Source organism: Somniosus microcephalus, chromosome 21, assembly GCF_052327205.1.
Source record: "Somniosus microcephalus isolate GS21.2 chromosome 21, FLI_Smic_1.0, whole genome shotgun sequence".
NCBI lineage: Eukaryota > Metazoa > Chordata > Chondrichthyes > Squaliformes > Somniosidae > Somniosus > Somniosus microcephalus.
Window position 1 is genome coordinate 40,122,655 of NC_141007.1, and position 18,424 is coordinate 40,141,078.

Here is an 18,424-nt window from a genome sequence, read left to right on the forward strand (position 1 = left end):
TACTCTGTAAAACCTCCCCCCCCCCATACACAATCGGATGCCTCTGACCACCATCTCGCTCTCCCTGCGATCTCTTCCCATTCCCCCCCCCCGCCCCGCTAAACCCCTCCTGACCGCAATCTCTCCTTGCCTCGTAAATCTGCTCCTCTCCACTGCGTCCTTCTGCTGCAGGCTTTCCCGCCAACAGGCAGCCAACCCGTCAATCAGGCTGGCTGTCGGGCAGGAAACCCGGAGAAAAAATTTAAAAGACGTCCTGCAGTTAAAAACTGCATAACTCCACCCGCCTCCCCTCCGAATGCACAGTCTCGTAAATATCGGGGCCAAAGTATCACAATGCCTTCAGGTCTTAAAAGGGCATGCTGTCATTATAGCAAGAATCTATATGTTAAGAAATAATAGAATTCCTTCAATTGTCTTTTTTCTCCATCTGATTTGTCCATGTGTTGCTTTTCTAGGACTGGATTGGTCTATTAGTGAAACCAGCGATGCACTGAATGAAACCAGCTTTAGGTGAAACCAAGGCTGGGCTAAACTTCCATTATTTGAAGCAAATGCTGAAGATTCTAAGGCTTTATTTCCTTCCTCGCTGTTGAGTTTGCTCAATCAACTTTATTTCTCTACAGCGTTTATTTGAATCAATTTACAAGGGTGAGGGAGACGCTGATGCAGAGCTGGGGAGAAATAGAACAAGACTCTGTTACAGGAAGTAATAGGGAAGGAAAACATGTTGAATGGAGGAGACAATCTTGAGGGAGTGGGACAGCATGAAAAGGAAATCCTGTGGAGCTGGTGGCGAGAGAAAACGAGTGAGGCTCTGCTCAAGTAAGGCACGGGGGGAGAGGGGCCATTATGAGAAAAGGGAACCCAGAGAGAAATAGATAAACACGGACCTATTGAGAGGGAGATGGAGAGTTACCCCATCAGCAGAAGAGAGAAGGAATGAGGCCCTGTCGCAAAAACAGAGCAAAAGTGGGAAGAGAGAAAATTAGACCCTTTTGAAGGGAGTAAAGCGAGACACAGTCCATTTGGGGTATATATAGAGAGAGGGAGATCGTGTTGCCAGGACATAGGAAATGGAGAGCAAGATCATTTTTTGCCTGGAACAAAGGCTCTACCTACCCAGTACCCAACTGCATGTTGGCTACCATCTTGCTGCACAATAATGAAAGAAAGAATGTGGGAGACTTGGAAAGAAGGGCTGAGTGAACAGAAGGATTAGGAGTGAAGGAGAAGTAAAAACAGTTACGTAGAGACACACTATTTAAAATAAACAAAAATTGAATAATACCACAGAAGACCAATTAGTGCAACATGACAAGTACTAGAGAAATATCCTACTTAAATGTAATCGGTATCTTTCTAATTTAGCGATTCCACCCCGCCCCCCCAAATTTTCTTCCGTCCCTCTCATTTCTCATGAAGGCACTGATTCTGGCTGCACTAAGGGTCCACAGGCTTTCTGTTATCTCATTTAAGTGATCATTCTTCACGCGAGTGTTTGAACAGAGAGCGTTAGCCAATGGGTGGTATCAGTGCCAAGCCTGATCCTGTCCTCAACCTGCATTCCACTTAACAGGGGTCGCTGGATCGTGATCAGAAGCAAGAGATCTGGTTGAGTCTTGTTTCCCACTTCTCTAGCCCAGGGGTGCTATGGTAATTTGCAGTGCCTGTGATGCTGCCCTGACGGAGGTCAGCTTGCCTAGCACAGAACGAGGATTGAACCTTGGAGTGGCATCATGTTATTGAATATTGAATCATCGCCCCCAAACAGCAAGTTAAAAGTGAGCTTTTTATCTGATTGATCACCAGAAGTTGGAATGAACTCCAATACTGTTTCCGGGACCTGTATTTAACCCCTTAATTCCTTGGAGTTGGGTTGTCAGACAAGTTTATAAATATTACATTCATAAATAGAATTCACACTGTTACATACAAAAATACATTTATACAAGTGTGGTTCTGGGCAGGATTCACACCTGTTCAGCAAGAATGTCTATTTTTGTTTGCAAAGAATCACCCCATTTACAAGTTTGCAGACAACCGGATGTGTTAGCAAAGGTGCAACCAGGCATTCACAGTGGACTCACAAATGCCTTGTTCAAATTACAGGAAACCTTTGGCTCTGCTACTGATGTGTCCATTAGAAATTTAAATTAGGGAAGCAAACTGATGTAAAATCAAAAATGCCTCATGCTTTAACTAAAGAGAGAACAAATTGTCATCTTGTGTTGAAGCTTGTGGAGTCAAACGATAATCTGTTAAATCTAATCGGTTACATGTGGAGAAAAATTGTCAATATTGTTGTAAAGTCATTTTTAATGTTAGAGTTTGGAATAAGCATGCATTATTGATGTCTTATTTACAATTAAGTTACTTACTGTGGATGCCTGAAAGTCAATAAACTTTCACTAAATTTTCCAATCATACTCCAGGCCATAACATTTCCATTCTTACTTCCACTGACCAAGTGCCATTGGTCAAAAGACACACATGTGACTGGGCTTCCATGACCAGTCAGAACCTGAATAATCAAACAGGAAAATGCACTAATTGAAACAAATAGTGTGACCACATCAACCTTGCCAGAGGGATAGAGAATTAATTTAAACAGTCAATCATTTGACAACGCTTCTACTTAGCACAGTGAATACTGTAAAATGTATAGATCCCAGATAAATGTACTTTTAATAAAAATTTATCTCCATTTCTAGATGCAGTTCATACCAAAGGGCACTTTTTACTCTTTTCTTCTGAATTGCTTTGACTGTATTTTAGGACACTGTTTATGGAGGCTGTTCCAATCCCATGCCTAAAGAAATGTGCAAAGCTGCCATCTATTATAAAAACAGAAAATGCTGGAAATACTCAAGTCAGAAGGTCAGGCAGAATCTGTGGAGATAGAAACAGAGTTAACGTTTCAGGTCGATGACCTTCCGTCCTCCCATAGCTGGCTCACGCTTCCACACAGTGGGGGAGATTTTAACTCTGTGCCGGGGCCTTTCTCTGAGTGGCCGAGGCCCCCCGCCCGAGTCAGGCAGGAGCCTCATTAATCTATGCAAAGCAGGGTCCTATGACGTACACAGGACACCGATGCCATTTTAACTGCCTACTGACCGGAATGTCCGCCGTGAATGCTCCGTTCAGTAAAACCTGATGCAGCAGAAGCAGCCCGTAAAGGTAAGAGTTGAGATTGTGGGGCCAGAAGGAGTAGGAGTGCTCCACCAGTTCCAAAGAATAATGTGGGTCAATCCCGGTCGGGCTACCACTGCGCCCCCTCCATCCACCACCTCCACCACCCCCCCCAAAACCCGGGCCATGATTGATGATTGATGCCCACACGGATCCAGCATTTTCCTGGCCGGAATATGCGTCGGCTCTGAGTCGTGAGCTGCATTTGGCGCCAGCAGCCCACTCCTTATATGTTACAGGGGCAGGCTCCGCCGTCAGCCACCCGATAGTTAAAATTTACTCCAGTGGCTGTCCCTTGCCTACCAAAGCCACAGCATAAATTACCTGGTATTTGCAGTTACATACATTGAGGATCTTACATGGTTGTGCACATTTGAGTGGCACGACACATTGAGCATTGACAGGGCTGAGGTTATTCCTTGGCAGGAGAGTTAAGTGAAACAGGGATCTCAATGAGCACTTGGTCTGGGTGAGGTTTGGGAGCGTATGGTCCTTAAGGATGGTTAAGTAGATAGGGATGTGCTGAGCTTCCATGTTTGACAGCTGATCCCTGTTTTTCTTCGGCTAATGTGGATCAGGATGGGGATAAGTTGATCTCACCTTCTGATGTGTTCCCAGCTCCTGACACAGCCCATGCATTAATCCTTCTTTCCCCATCTTCCACTGGGATGATGCTTCCACAGTAGGAAGAATAGGGCATTGAAGAAGAAAGTGATCTAGAGAGCACACTGATGATATATTTAGTAACTTCACACTATTCTGGTCTGAATACCTTGACTAATGAAGGAGGTTCTATGCTCCACACATGGACCAGTCCTTTCTCACAGCTGCTCACCACAGACACTTCACTGATAGCCACAGACAGAACTGGATTTTCATGCCTGAAGCTGCAGATACATTTTCCTTTTTCAAGGTTCCACACTGATGGCAAAGTAAAAAAAAAAAGACATTATGAACTGCATTAATTATCAATAAATAATTGTTTACTACGTCCAGTAGAATCATTACAAACAAACAATATTCATCAGAAAATGCACTGCTCTAAATGGGATTTCACATTGATTGGGACTTCCATAGATGGTGTGTAATAGTGGCAGGTGTTCTACATGTGTATCGTTGATTATATAGTCAATTAAGACAACATAACAGTAATTAATGTTAAAATGAGCATGCATTGTAGAAGAGGATTCAATGTGAAAGATTAGACTTGAATCATTGCATGAAATTACATAATGGATTGACTAGATTCAGGAGTGTGGAGAGCTGAAAATGTGAAATTTAAGGTCATTTTTAATTAGATTAGGATTGTATACAGTGGGAACAAACAGAATTGATTTCTCACATGCTAATCTTGCAGTTTCCTCAGGTTATTCATTCTTTAATAATATATACAGAAAGAATATAAAGGTTTGACATTTTTTTTCTCTCAGCCAGCACTACTAAAACCCAGATCCAGCATCATCTGTTAAAGCTCCACGTCATGATGTGTGATAGATGAGGGGTAAAGCGTAAGGTTTAATGGAACCCCTGCTGGCTTTATATTTTCTGTGCACCGCTGATGCTGCCAAGCAAGTCAAGACTTGCACACACCTCAGTGATTCAGTGACGGTCATTTGTTTTTCATTGAGTCCCTGAGCTACACAAAATGTAATGCAATTAGTTTTAAGATTACAAAATTTCTGATTTTTCCTATATTTGTAAGTTAGAATTCCAGTATTAGGTATTTTAAATATTGGTTAAGTGGAGCTAACCGATGCTAAATAAAGACATAATTAGTCTCAGAACTATGGAAATAATAATGTTCATATATTGGAGGTCGTAACTTCAGCTGTGGAGACTGGGTTATGTACCCTATCTTTTCGTACTATTGAAATCAAACCCATCCCACCTCCCTCCCTGCACCAACAATAATTAGAAGCACCCCCTATGCTTTTATACCACCAATTAAGTTGAATATGAATACATTCTGGAAGTGCATGAAGCATGTGGTGTAAACAGTCCACGTGACCACATCTGCATTAAACTACCGTTCACCTGCACGTTTATCTCCGACCAGAGTTATTTGGCCAGATCACTCATGGAAACATAGGAGCAGGAGTAGGCCATTCGGCCCTTCGAGCCTGCTCCGCCATTCAATATGATCATGGCTGATCCTCTATCTCAATACCATATTCCTGCTCACTCCCAATACCCCTTGATGCCTTTTCACAGAATCACAGAATCTACAGTGCAAATAGAGGCCATTTCGGCCCATCGAGCCTGCACCAACACATATCCCACCCTATCCCCGTAACCCCACGTTTAATCCCCTAACACTAAGGGTCAATTTATCATAGCCAAATCAACCTAACCTGCACATCTTTGGACTGTGGGAGGAAACCGGAGCACCCGGAGGAAACCCATGCAGACACAGGGAGAATGTGCAAACTCCACACAGACAGTCGCCCGAGGTCAGATTTGAACCCGGGTCCCTGGCGCTGTGAGGCAACAGTGCTAACCACTATGCCACCGTGCCCCCCAGCCATGTCTAGAAATCTATCCATCTCCTTCTTAAATATATTCAGTGATTTGGCCTCCACAGCCTTATGTGGTAGAGAATTCCACAGGTTCACCACCCTCTGAGTGAAGAAATTTCTCCTCTCAGTCCTAAATGTCCTACCCCGTATCCTAAGACTGTGACCCCTCATTCTAGAGCCCCCCAGCCAGGGGAAACATCCTCCCTGCATCCAGTCTGTCTAGCCCTGTCAGAATTTTATACGTTTCCATGAGATCCCCTCTCATTCTTCTAAACTCTAGTGAATACAGGCCTAGTCGACCCAATCTCTCCTCATACGACAGTCCTGCCATCCCAGGAATCAGTCTGGTGAACCTTTGCTGCACTCCCTCTATGGCAAGTATATCCTTTCTTAGGTATCTATTATAGAATAAATCAATCATTCTTTAACCCCAGTGTAAACACTTAAAATTAATTTATGAATTCAGAGGCGGATGAAAAAATTGGAACACAAACTTTCTCTGCTCAATGTCAATAATTCTTAACAGTGGCGTTCTGTTAAATAAGGATAGAAATTGCACCCTGATCAAAGTGCCAAGAGAGTCTCAGTATCAGGGCTCCTTTTAAAAATCAAATGGTTACAAACAATTATCATTAACTTCAATGTTTTTTTCTATTTTTATTGACTTTTTCGGAGCATGTTTTGACATTTCACAGTGCATGCTAATAACATAATCGGGGGTGAGTTTGAAGGGGCTAATGCACCTGATGGTGTGAGGCAGCTGAGTTAACACTAATCATTCACCCTGGCAGCTTTTTTAACTGTGTATAAAGTCAGCTCACTCACAGTGCTCTGTACACAGCAAATCCACCAAGCCAACCACCATGAATACTTCAACAGCATCCACTGCTTAGACAAAAATATTCAAATAAAGGAACAGAATGGACAAAATAAAATACGTTAAAGTTGACTCTAATTAATGGGCCGTAATTTGCGGCCCCTACGGGTGCATACGCGCCCGTCTGGGCCGCGCAGGTTCTGGGTTTATTCGCGCGAAGCGCATGCGCGAAAAGCCAGAACTTGCGATCGGTCAAGAATCTTCTTGACAGATCCTCCTCATCCCCGGGAAAAGGGCCTCCGCAGGCGGAGAGTTGCGCTATTTGCCCAACTTCTGACCAGCGAATGCCCGTGAAATTCTTACGCCTGGTAAAAACAGGCGTGAGGCCAGCTTTTACCAGCATAAGAGTTTATAAAAACATTAAAATACATTTTTATCAATCATTTATACATTAAAAACCTGTACAATAAGACAAGTTTATGTTTAGCCTCTTTAAAACATTTAAATTTATTTTTCAAAAAAATAAATTTTTGTTTTAAATATTTAATTAAATGCCTTTTTAATATATAATTTTTTAAAAAATTTATTTGAAGTGTAGATGTATTTTTGGGGGCATTCTCATTCATGCATATTGGCTTCCCATACATTCAGAATCCCCATAAGAATGAATGGGGATTCCCTTCTTGCATTCGTTGGGCCGACCCGCGTGATCCCAGGGACGCTTGCAAACCGCCTGCGCCTCTGGGATACGTGGGCCTCTACCCGCAGGTACCCGGAGAGGCCCAGGAGCGCGGATCTCCGTACCACCAAGTACGCGGGCATTTTATTTCCCCGCAGGAAGCCTCCGACTGCAAATTGAGGGCCATTATATTTAATGGAATGCCTTTCCAATTTACTTAGTTAAGTGTGTTGCTGAATCAGAATAAGTAATTGTTTGCTGCATTATTTACTGATCAGGAAATCGCTGAATGCTTTTGACAATGTGAAGAAGCATCAGCTAACAAAAAAAATGAAATGCAGCACAAATAAAGAAAAACCTGCAAAAGCTAAAATCTGAAATGCACAGCGAGACAGCCAGTCCCTGAAAGAGAAAGACAAGTTAACGCTTTGTTGGAACTCCTCTTTCGAACTCAGGGATGCAGGAGCTTGCTTTTGTAAGATCCACCTACAGGGGGCAATTTTACTCTAACCTGTCCATTGGGAAAACTGATGGGATCGGGTGCAACACTGGTTTTACACCCCGTCCGATTTTACTTCCCATTGGAATCAACGGCGAGTAATATTGGGCGGGGTGGAAAAGCGACGTTCCACCCAATCCTGTGTGTTCCCCACCTGGTGGATTAGGTTAAAATTGCACCCGCAATTTGTCTAACCTTTGGCCTGACAGTCCATTGCCGCTGATGCAAACTTGCCCTCGTGCAGATCAAGACAGGTAATAGCTCCCATGTGGCCACGGTAGATGTTCATACATAATCCAGACATCAGGTTCCACCGTCTAAAAAGGAACAATTTTTTGTAAAAGTAGATTTTTTTATAAAGTTATTATATTTCATACCTAGCAGCCAAATATTTGATAAGAAATGTGCAAGAAAATATTTGAACTCTCACCTGATGCTGAGGTCGTAACTTCCGCTGAGTACAAAACCTCGCTCCTCACAGATAAACAGTGCCTTGATGCTTCCAGCATGTCCCTGCATTACACGTGAAATTTCTTTGGAACGATTGATATCCAAAAATTTTATTTTTCTGTCTGATGAGCCACTGGCAATCATTTCTCCACCACTATAGTGTATTACCCTGCTACGGTCTGGACTGAACAATTAAAGACAGGAATGGTTAGACATTAGCTATCACTGTGTCCTTTAATTCTATGTTTGTCGTCATTTTCTCTTATTTTTGTTTTCCCACGAGTGTCACTCACCCTCATACAACCCAAACTCAATCAGGGTTGGCTAAATTGGCCCACTGGCCTTTTCTTAGCCCTAGTCTTATGCTTCTATTGGTGTGAACTTTACAGAGGATCTACATTTAACAAATGTAAACCCTATGAATTGTGTGCTTGCTCCAACCTCATCTTCCAAATTACACATGGTGTCACTGTTTGGGATTCTGTGGCCGTTTTAGCCACGAATATGATGCAGACATTAAAATATATTTTGAGCAGAAGCTTGCTCAGTGATTAGCTGCTCCGGACAATCCCATGCTGAGTTGTCAATCCAGTGGCAGTCAAAAGGTATTTTAAATGTCGCATGGGACATCTAATTGAAATGTTTAAGATGTTTAAAGGATTTGATAGGGTAGATAGCGAGAAACTATTTCCTCTGATGGGGGAGTCCAGAACAAGGGGGCATAACCTTAAAATTAGAGCTAGGGCATTCAGAGGTGATGTTAGAAAGCACTTCTTCACACACAGGGTAGTGGACATCTGGAACTCTCTTCCTCCAAAACGCTGTTGAAGCTAGGTCAATGGAAAATTTAAAAACTGAGATTGCTAGATTTTTGTTAGGCAAGGGTATTGAGGGTTACGGAACCAAGGTGGGTCGATGGAGTTGAGCTCCAGATCAGCCATGATTTAACTGAATGGCGGAACAGGTTTGAGGTGCTGAATGGCCTACTCCTGTTCCGATGTTTTCAAGAGTTCCCAAAAATTGGCCCATTCACGAGTAATGTCTGGTCGTTCAGGAGACATCTAGCAGATGACGGAAAGAGTTTTTCAGCAAAAAGACTGAAATGAGTCAAGACACTAGAATGGCTGCGAGGGAGAAATAACTTCTGCCCTATGGGCAGGACAGATAGCAGAGTGAACCTATCTTTCTACACTAAGCAGGATTCTGCCCCCACCACCACTCCCAACTGGGCCAGTGTAGTATTTTATTTATTTTTGTAATAGTACTTGAACAGGAATTGAACTGACATTCATTGTACTCAGTGTTCTCTGTTTTATCTACCAACAACAACTTATATTTTTATAGCGCCTTTAACATAATAAAACGTCCCAAGGCGTTTCACAGGAGTGTTATCAAAAAAAACCACAAGATTTGACACCGAGCCATATAAGGAGATGTTAGGGCAGATGACCAAAAGCTTGGTCGAAGAGGTAGGTTTTAAGGAGCGTCTTAAAGGAGGAAAGAGAAGTGGAGAGGCGGTGACATTTAGGGAAGGATTCAAGAGCTTAGGACCTTGGCAGCTGAAGGTACGACCGCCAGTGGTGGAGCATTTAAAATTGGGGATGTTCAAAAGGCCAGAGTAGGCGGAGCGTAGAGGTCTAGTAGGATTATAGGGCTGGAGGAGATTACAGAGATAAGGAGGGGCGAAGCCATGGAGGGATTTGAAAACAAGGATGAGAATTTTAAAATCGAGGCATTGCTTAACTGGGAGCCAATGTAGGTCAGCAAGCACAGGAGAGATGGGTGAGCGGGACTTGGTGCGAGTTAGCTCACGGGCGGCAGAGTTTTGGATGACCTCAAGTTTATGGAGGGTAGAACTTGTGAGGCCAGCCAAGAGTGCATTGGAATAGTCAAGTCTAGAGGTGATAAAGGCAGGGATGAGTGTTTCAGCAGCAGATAAGTTGAGGTAAGGGCGGAGACGAGCGATATTACGAAGGTGGAAATAGGCAGTCTTAATAATAGAATGGATATGAGATAGGAAGCTCAAATCATGATCAAATATGGCAGCAAGGTTGCGAACATGGGATAAAGCAGTTTATGAGCTAAACCGAACAACACCTTGCCTAGTGTTAACTCGGTTCCACCTTTAGAAAGAATAATAGAGTACATGTGTCAAGGACACGAAGATCTAGTCCCGATCACAAGGGAATATCATTGTTACACTAACACAAAAGGCAAAATACTACGGATGCTGGAAATCTGAACTATAAACAGAAAATGCTGGAAATACACAGTAGGTTAGGCAGCATCTGTGAAGAGAGAAATCGAGTTAACGCTTCAGGTCAATGACCCTTCGTCAGAACTGGAAAAAGTTACAGATGTACATTCAATGATCATCCTCTGCCGTTTCCGCCACCTCCAGCGCGATGCCACCACCAAACACATCTTCCCCTCCCCTCCCCTTTCAGCATTCCGAAGGGACCGTTCCCTCCCCGACATCCTGGTCCACTCTTCCAGCACCCCCAACACATTCTCCCCTTCCCACAGCACCTTCCCATGCAAGCCCAGGAGATGCAACACCTGCCCTTTCACCTCTTCCCTTCCCACCATCCAGGGCCCCAAACAGGTGAAACAGCGACTGACTTGTACTTCTTGCAATTTAGTATACTGTATTCACTGCTCACGATGCGGTCTTCTCTACATTGGGGGGGCCAAACGCAGATTGGGTGATCAGTTTGCCAAACACCTTTGTTCAATCCGCAAGCATGACCCTGAGCGTCCAGTCACTTGCCACTTAAATTCTCTATCCCACTCCCACTCTGACCTTTCTGTCCTCAGCCTCCTACACTGGTCCAATGAAGCTCAACGTAAGCTCGAGGAACAGCACCTCATCTTTCGATTAGGCACTTTACAGCCTTCTGGAATTTCAGACCATAACCACCGCTCCCATTTTTTTCCAGACGGCAGGTGCTGGTAATGATTCTGCTGATGCCATTTACACTTCCTCTCAGCCCATCTTTCGTTTCTTTACTTGTCCCATTACCACCACATTTTGCCTTGCCCCATCATCCCTTTTGTCTCTTAATCTTTCCTGCCTTCCATCCTATCACAGACCTTCCCTTTTGTTCTTTCCTCCCCTCCCCCCGCTCCCTGCCTCAGTACTTGCTTAAAACCTGTTACATTTGTAACATTTTCCAGTCCTGACGAAAGATCATCGACCTGAAACGTTAACTCGGTTTCTCTCTCCACAGGTGCTGCCTGACCCACTAAGTATTTCCAGCAGTTTCTGTTTCTATTTCATTGTTACACTCCCAGGTCCCACTACTGTGCTAGCTAATACAGAGCAGTAGAAGCTAAACTTCCATGAAAAGGCAGACAACCAGATCGCTTAAGGGAGTGACAGACACCACTGAGCCCAAGTAGATACCTGTGGCAAACCCAAATCTCTAACACAGGGAGAGTGAAGCATGAAAGGAAGAAACCAAAGAAAAACTGAAAGAAAAAGATTAAAATTAATTTGAATAAGACATCCAAAGTGAAAAACAAAGAAGGATTATGTGTCAGGACACTGGTAAACTACCTGCTCCTGTTCCTTGTCCAGCTAGGACCAGCTTACTCATTGGGGCATTGCCGTGCGGGGGTATGCTGGAGCCAAATCCGAAGAATCCCAGGCCTAGTGACAGGCCTACCCTCCAGGTCTACTCAGAGTAATCTCATCCTTAGTGACAGGTCTACACTTTCAGGTCTAATCAATGAGGCAAGCTGGCCGTCAATCAGCAGTCTCCTGGAGTACTGTGGACTTGCCTGGCTCAGCCACAAAGGATTAACTTGGTTCCAAATTTCCATCACCAGACATGTCACCTTGGAAACAACTCAACCCAAGGAGACCTATCACACCAAAGCCTTTGTCAGTTTTGCACAAGCAAAGTGTCCGACCGGGGGAAAATGCAGTTACTATTTTGTAATACCAGTCTCGGTTCTCTCCCCATTGGTACCATTTACAAAAAACATGATTGCCAACAACAAATGTTTAGTGGCCAACAGTGAGAATAAATGTCTTGTTATTCAGTCATTTGTGTGTATACTCCAAGGATATAAGAATGCCTTTTTTATAATATTCTTTCAGGAAATTGGATTATCTCTTGCAGTTGACCAGTATTGAAGGCACTGGATGTGTTATTTTCACTGAAGTTCCCAATATTAAGATGATGTGATAGCACTGTGTAACAAATCACCGTGTTCAGTGAAAGGGTTAAAGATCTGACTACAGGAAACTTTTTTAAATCTGGCACCGACGGGACCGACGTGGTGCCGGTTCATCAAAAATTCCGGATAACCGAAAGCTATCGTAAAAGATACGGAGAGCTGAGAGCTCCGTATAAAGCAACAAACCCTGTTGCTTAGCAACAGGTGCAGAACAATGGCCACAAGTTCCAAGCATCTCTGTAGCTTAGCAACAGCTGCAGCCACACCCTTGCACAGCAACAGATCGAGGAAGGCAAGTACAATATGAAGTAAAACTTACCTGAGCCTACTCCTGAATTTTGCCGGTTAACCGAGATTTCCGGTTATTTAGGTGCCGGTAAATCGAAAGTTTCCTGTATGTTGTTTGATGGAGAGCTTCTCAATAATATGTACAGTGAATTTGGCAATAATTTCTGAGTTCAAAATCGATATGAATCAGCTGTAAAGCTGCACTGAAAAACCTGCTAGATGTTGGCTACAAATTGCATTGCCTCTCCAATACAAACAATAAACCGCTGCTGGCCGTTTTAGGGCTGCAACATTTAAGTGAAAACTTGTAGAAATATCACCCTGTGTAACTCTTCTGACAAAACAAGGTCTCCATGCTTTATTTTTAACTGCAACTATATAATTTAACTAAAATCATTAAAAGAACCATAAATGAAAGGAAAACTTTTATGTTTGATATAGTTATTACATGCTCCACATACTTTTGTTTGACGACTGTTATATTGTAAGGGCCACAGTAGACATTTCTCTCCTCCATTTGTATCATGTCAGTATGGATGCCAATATATGATGCTTCTAATCCAGACTAAAAGTAAACACATCAGCACATTTAACAATATATCAAAGTATCAGGTCTCGCTCAATTTCTTTAGACATAAGCCATAGTCAGCATTGATGAGAACCAGTTATCATCTTAACTTATTCACTAATTTGCATGTTTGCAAAGAACAACCGTTTACTGGAACCAGTTCTGGATCAATAACCGCAACAACAACAACTTGCATATAATTATATAGCACCTTTAATGTAGAGAAATGTCCCACAGCACTTCACAAGAGCGTTACCAGACAAATAGCATTCGAACAACAACATCTCAATTAATGATGTTTAGTTATGCAGGTAGCAACTCGTGAATTTCAATTGTTTCTGCGGGAGTTTTTTGGAAGAGAGGATGGAGAATTTTCTTTTACTGGTGAGGCGATTAAATCATATAGATGACTTATGTCAATGCCTTCTTCTACAATTGATAATGGGGATGTGCACTCTTGGCCCTAGTGTAGGATGCCTTTTTCCTGCAGTCTCTTAATTCCCACTGTTGGTCCATGGACAAGAAGCCTGGGCGTGCTATAAAGCCATTTAATTTTTTATTCTTTGGCACAGGTCACTGTACTTTAACATTACCCAAGCTGCAGATAAGAGTGATTCTCCAGCAGAGGGAGAGAATTTCTAATATTGATATTAGATTTTGTGCTGACCATTATTGGTCCATTTGGTCTATGGCTTTGTTTTCTGTACTTCCTGTAGACCTAGAAATTGTGGGGGGGTTTTCTAATGTTAAGCTTTTTCAGTTTTGTTATTTTCTCCCTATTTAGCCTCGCACCCCCCACCCCACCCCGTTCATACACCACTCCTCAGGCAGGAATGTGAGGTGTTGTCTTCTTTCAGATCTTTGCATCAGCTGCTCGAAGCTGTATTGGAGTGGCCTAGATTGACTCACTAAATGATGTACAGTTCCCACCGCTTATAGAAGGCACGTTAGTGTTAATGCAATTTGCATGCTATATGAAGTGGACGATAAAACTGCTGTGCAATGTATACAAAAGCAAAATCTATCTTTTCTAGACCATTTACTATCTTACATATTACCTCATATATAGGAATGCCTATCGATCAACTACTTTAAAGACTGAAAAGCCCACGTTTCTCCAGTCTTTCATGATAACTCAGTCCTCCAACAATAGGAATTAGTCTTGTGGCTCTTCTCTGAATTGCCTCCAGGGCTTGGATGCCCCCTGTGTCCAAGTGACCAGCACTGGACACAGTACGCAAGGTGTGATTTGACCAAATCACCACACAGTTAGAGCATGACATCTTCCAATTTGTACTCCACTGTTTTGGCGATGCAGTTTAAAATTCTATTTGCTTTGCTGATTGCTGTTCCACAGCAAATGGGCATGTTGAGCATTAAGTCTAGATCTCTTTCAACTTCATCTTTAACTATTTCAGCACCATTCATAGAGTACTTACACTGCCCATTTTGTTCTTTCTGTGTGCAGTACTTTACACTGGTCTGTATTAAATTTCATCTGTTATTGAAGATTCACCAGACTGACGAAGATACACCTGATACCTGGGATGGCAGGAATGATGTATGGAGAGAGATTGGGTCGATTGGGCTTGTATTCGCTAGCGTTTAGAAGAATGAGAGGGGATCTCATTGAAACTTATAAAATTCTAACAGGATTAGAGAGACTAGATGCAGGAAGGATGTTCCCGATGGTGGGGAAGTCCAGAACCAAGGGTCACAGTCTAAGGATAAGGGGTAAGCCATTTAGGACTGAGATGAGGAGGAATTTCTTCACCCAGAGAGTGGTGAACCTGTGGAATTCTCTACCACAGAAGGCAGTTGAGGCCAATTCATTAAATATATTCAAGAAGGAGTTAGATATATTTCTTAAGACTAAAGGGATCAAGGGATATGGGGAGAAGGCAGGGACAGGGTACTGAATTTGGATGATCAACCATGATCTCATTAAATGGTGGAACGGGCTCGAGGGGCCGAATGGCCTACTCCTGCTCCTATCTTCTATGTTTCTATGATCTGCTCACTTGCAGATTTTGTAACTCATTTTTATGTTCCTCTCAGATTCAACTGTCTTCAAAATTGATCAGTTGAGTTCCTGAATCCAAGTTCTTAATGTAAATTAGAAACAGTCAGGTACCCAACACTGAGCTCTGGGGAATCCCACTAAGCTCTTGCTAGATATCGAACAAGTAATCCAGTTTGTGCCTGAACAATTCCACTATTCTACTGGAACTGCCAAGGCCCACACTCGAAACCCCTCAGCCTCTCCATCTCCCTCTTCTCTAACACCCTCTTTAAAGCCCACCTCTTTGACCAAGCTTTTAGTCACCCCACCTAATATCTACTTCTTTGGCTCAGCATCCATTTTTATCTGATTATGCCTCTATGAAGAGCCTTGGGACATTTTTCTATGTTAAAGACGCTATATTAAATGCAAATGAAAGCCAAATGGGTCTGTATTCGCCTGTGTCTGTTTCCTCAGAAAATGGACAGCATGTTAGTCTATTTATGATCTACTAAGACCTTCTCAGCGCTCACCGACTCCCTCAAAGTGATTATTAATGAGTGGAAAAAAATCATCCCTTGTCTTTCCTAGTAACCAATAATGAACTCCATTCATCCCTGGAGATTTGTTTTGAGGCTCTTTAGCTTGTCTTGGACTTCTATTTAATTTATGTCAAATGCTGTCCTGCTCCTTCCAGCAGCTAACTCGTGAACGATACTGGCAGAAGCCTGGAGCAGATTATACTCTCTCCAAGACAGATTGATTTGGGGAGTGCTGAAGAGGAGAGATTTATATTTTAAACTGCTGAAAACATTTTTATTTTTTCTGGACTTTTTTCCCAATTATTCTGTTTGTTTCATCTGTAATGCTTTTTAGGCCTTGGGCGTTTTGGGGGCAACAAGTACCCAAACAATTATTTTCCAGTTCGCTCGTCTGCTTTGAATCCAATAATAAGCCATTGCAATGACTTACCACTAGATGGAGATCTAAGTACATGATTTGGAATGACATTCTTCCTTAGCTAAGTATATCCTAAGGAAGGATACACTTGCCATAGAGGGTGTGCAACGAAGGTTCACCAGACTGGTTCCTGGGATGGGGGGATTGTCCTATGAGGAGAGATTGAGTAGACTAGGCCTATATTCTTTAGAGTTTAGAAGAATGAGAGGTGATCTCATTGAAACATACAAAATTCTTACAGGGCTTGACAGGGTAGATGCAGGGAGGATGTTTTCCTGGGTTCCAGTTTCAACTTACAATCTGCTTGTAGTGTTTGGTGTATTGAAATAAAATGTAGAAGGAGAAAAGGGGAATAATAATATGGTACCTTTTTAAAATAAAGAAATGATAATTGACTCGTAATCACCGTTTGTGGTGTTTTTCTTTGCTATTTCAAGAGTGGGTATGTCATTGGTTACCTGGCTAATGAGGTCAGATTTAAAGGGATGGTTATATGTAGCCGTATTTCCTTCACTGCACTCAGATTGAAAATGGTGGGTCAAGTGAGGCAGCAAAAATATATTCCTTTCGCAGAGCAACTGTGAAGCCACTGTGAATAATCCCACTACACACATGCATCATACAATCAGTAATGGGAAAAGGGTATATTTAGCCAGTAGAAAAATCTAAACAGCCCTGCCTGTTGGCTGATATATCCAAATGACCCAGCAGATGTATCTGTTTTGAATGACGAACTGTGTGATTTTACACTTTATGGCTAACTGACAAATTGATAGATTGGGAGGTTGGTATTGTTTTTAACAACAATGGTTGCACAAACAAACCCATCAAGCTGATTAAATATAAACACGACAGGACTTCTGTTACAAAAAATGGCTGCCAGTAACAGTAATGAAGCATTGAGGGCCTGATGTCACTGAAGACCCCCTTGATTTAACTACTTTCATGTCCAACCATCTATTAGCCTATCTGTAAATGCATTTAGTGGCATCCTGTGAACCTGTTTAAACCAGCTATGGGTTCCTGTTAACATCATTTTCTGGGTAAAATCAATTGTGTTTTTTTTTCAGCAAATTGCAAATGATTGTAAAAGGAAGCTTCATTCCTCTGCATTGTCTGCCCCCTCCATTCCTATTAATTTCACTGAAGAGAAATGCTATTTAAAGATTGTTCCCTAGGCTGATTCTAACCAGCAGTAATAACGCATAAAACACAACCACAAGGGAGCACTGAGATCTATCAGTAAGTACATACGTCTCATCCTTTATTAATATGTAATTTAGGCAAATACACTTCATTGTTGATCTGCTTTTCTGCAAAAAACACTATACCTCTTTTCTGAACCTCTGTTTTGGTAAGGTGAATCCTTTTTCATCTACTTTTGGTACTGGAATGTTACAGATTTTTGCATATTCAATGTTAAGATTTTGAGGGGCTGGTCCCTGTAAAACAAATATACAATGAGGAAAAAAGCATATGCTTTAAAATATATTATTTCTCAATTTATATCTTAGTAAAGAGATCTGCAATAAAAACAGACAATGTTGAAAATAGCCAGTAGATTCACCGGCACCTGAAAAGATAGTTGGATGTTTTAGGTAAAAAGCTTGCTCAGAGGAGTCTCTCCCTGAAACATAAATCTATCTTTCATCTTTTCAGTTGATAGTGGCCTTACTGTGCAATTAGAAGTATTTTCCACTTTTAATTTACACATTAATCTTTTTATTTATTTGTCATTTTTTTCCTCTCCCTTTAATTCTGCACCAGAATGGGAAAATGACCTGCCCTCACATTACTGTTAATGGTGTTTTGTAACCAAATACCGGGAGCTTATGGTACAAGCTCAGGATATTCACTCCCTGATCCTTCTCCTCACTGTATGAGGACCCAGACAGTCCTTAGTCAGTTTCTCCTCCAGTCAGCCCAGCCAAGGTAAGACACTTGTGAATGAGAACACGAGCATAGACCCACATCTCACCTCAACGTGCCACCATATCATGAAGTAATTTACATCTTCTGCATACCAACTACAGCTCTCCACTAAAATCCATAACAATATTAAGGTAGATGGCAGGTATCAATTAATGACCCAAATTGTTATTTTTGAAAATTTTGCATAACCTGCTTAATAATTTTTCTTTGAAATCATCATGAGAGCCTAGATCAGTGGGTAGGCTGGTTTTGTATGTATGAAATTAACCTATTCAACAAGCAGATAATTTGAAAGGGATTACTGTAATTTAAAGTAATTCATATTGGCTTTATGCAGAC

The 18,424-nt window shown here is 42.1% G+C and overlaps 1 protein-coding gene across 2 annotated transcripts in view; it reads right to left on the reverse strand.

The window, feature by feature from the left end:
- fbxw10 (F-box and WD repeat domain containing 10) overlaps window positions 1–18,424 on the reverse strand; it is a 78,687-nt gene that overhangs the window by 8,981 nt on the left and 51,282 nt on the right. For both annotated transcript variants that reach the window (XM_085963447.1, XM_085963446.1), the window contains 6 exons: window positions 17,485–17,595; window positions 13,085–13,188; window positions 8,131–8,334; window positions 7,896–8,017; window positions 3,962–4,110; window positions 2,379–2,521 (listed from right to left, as the gene is read on the reverse strand). In XM_085963447.1, coding sequence (XP_085819573.1) covers window positions 2,379–2,521; window positions 3,962–4,110; window positions 7,896–8,017; window positions 8,131–8,334; window positions 13,085–13,188; window positions 17,485–17,595 — 833 coding nt within the window. The remainder of the gene's footprint in view (window positions 1–2,378; window positions 2,522–3,961; window positions 4,111–7,895; window positions 8,018–8,130; window positions 8,335–13,084; window positions 13,189–17,484; window positions 17,596–18,424) is intronic.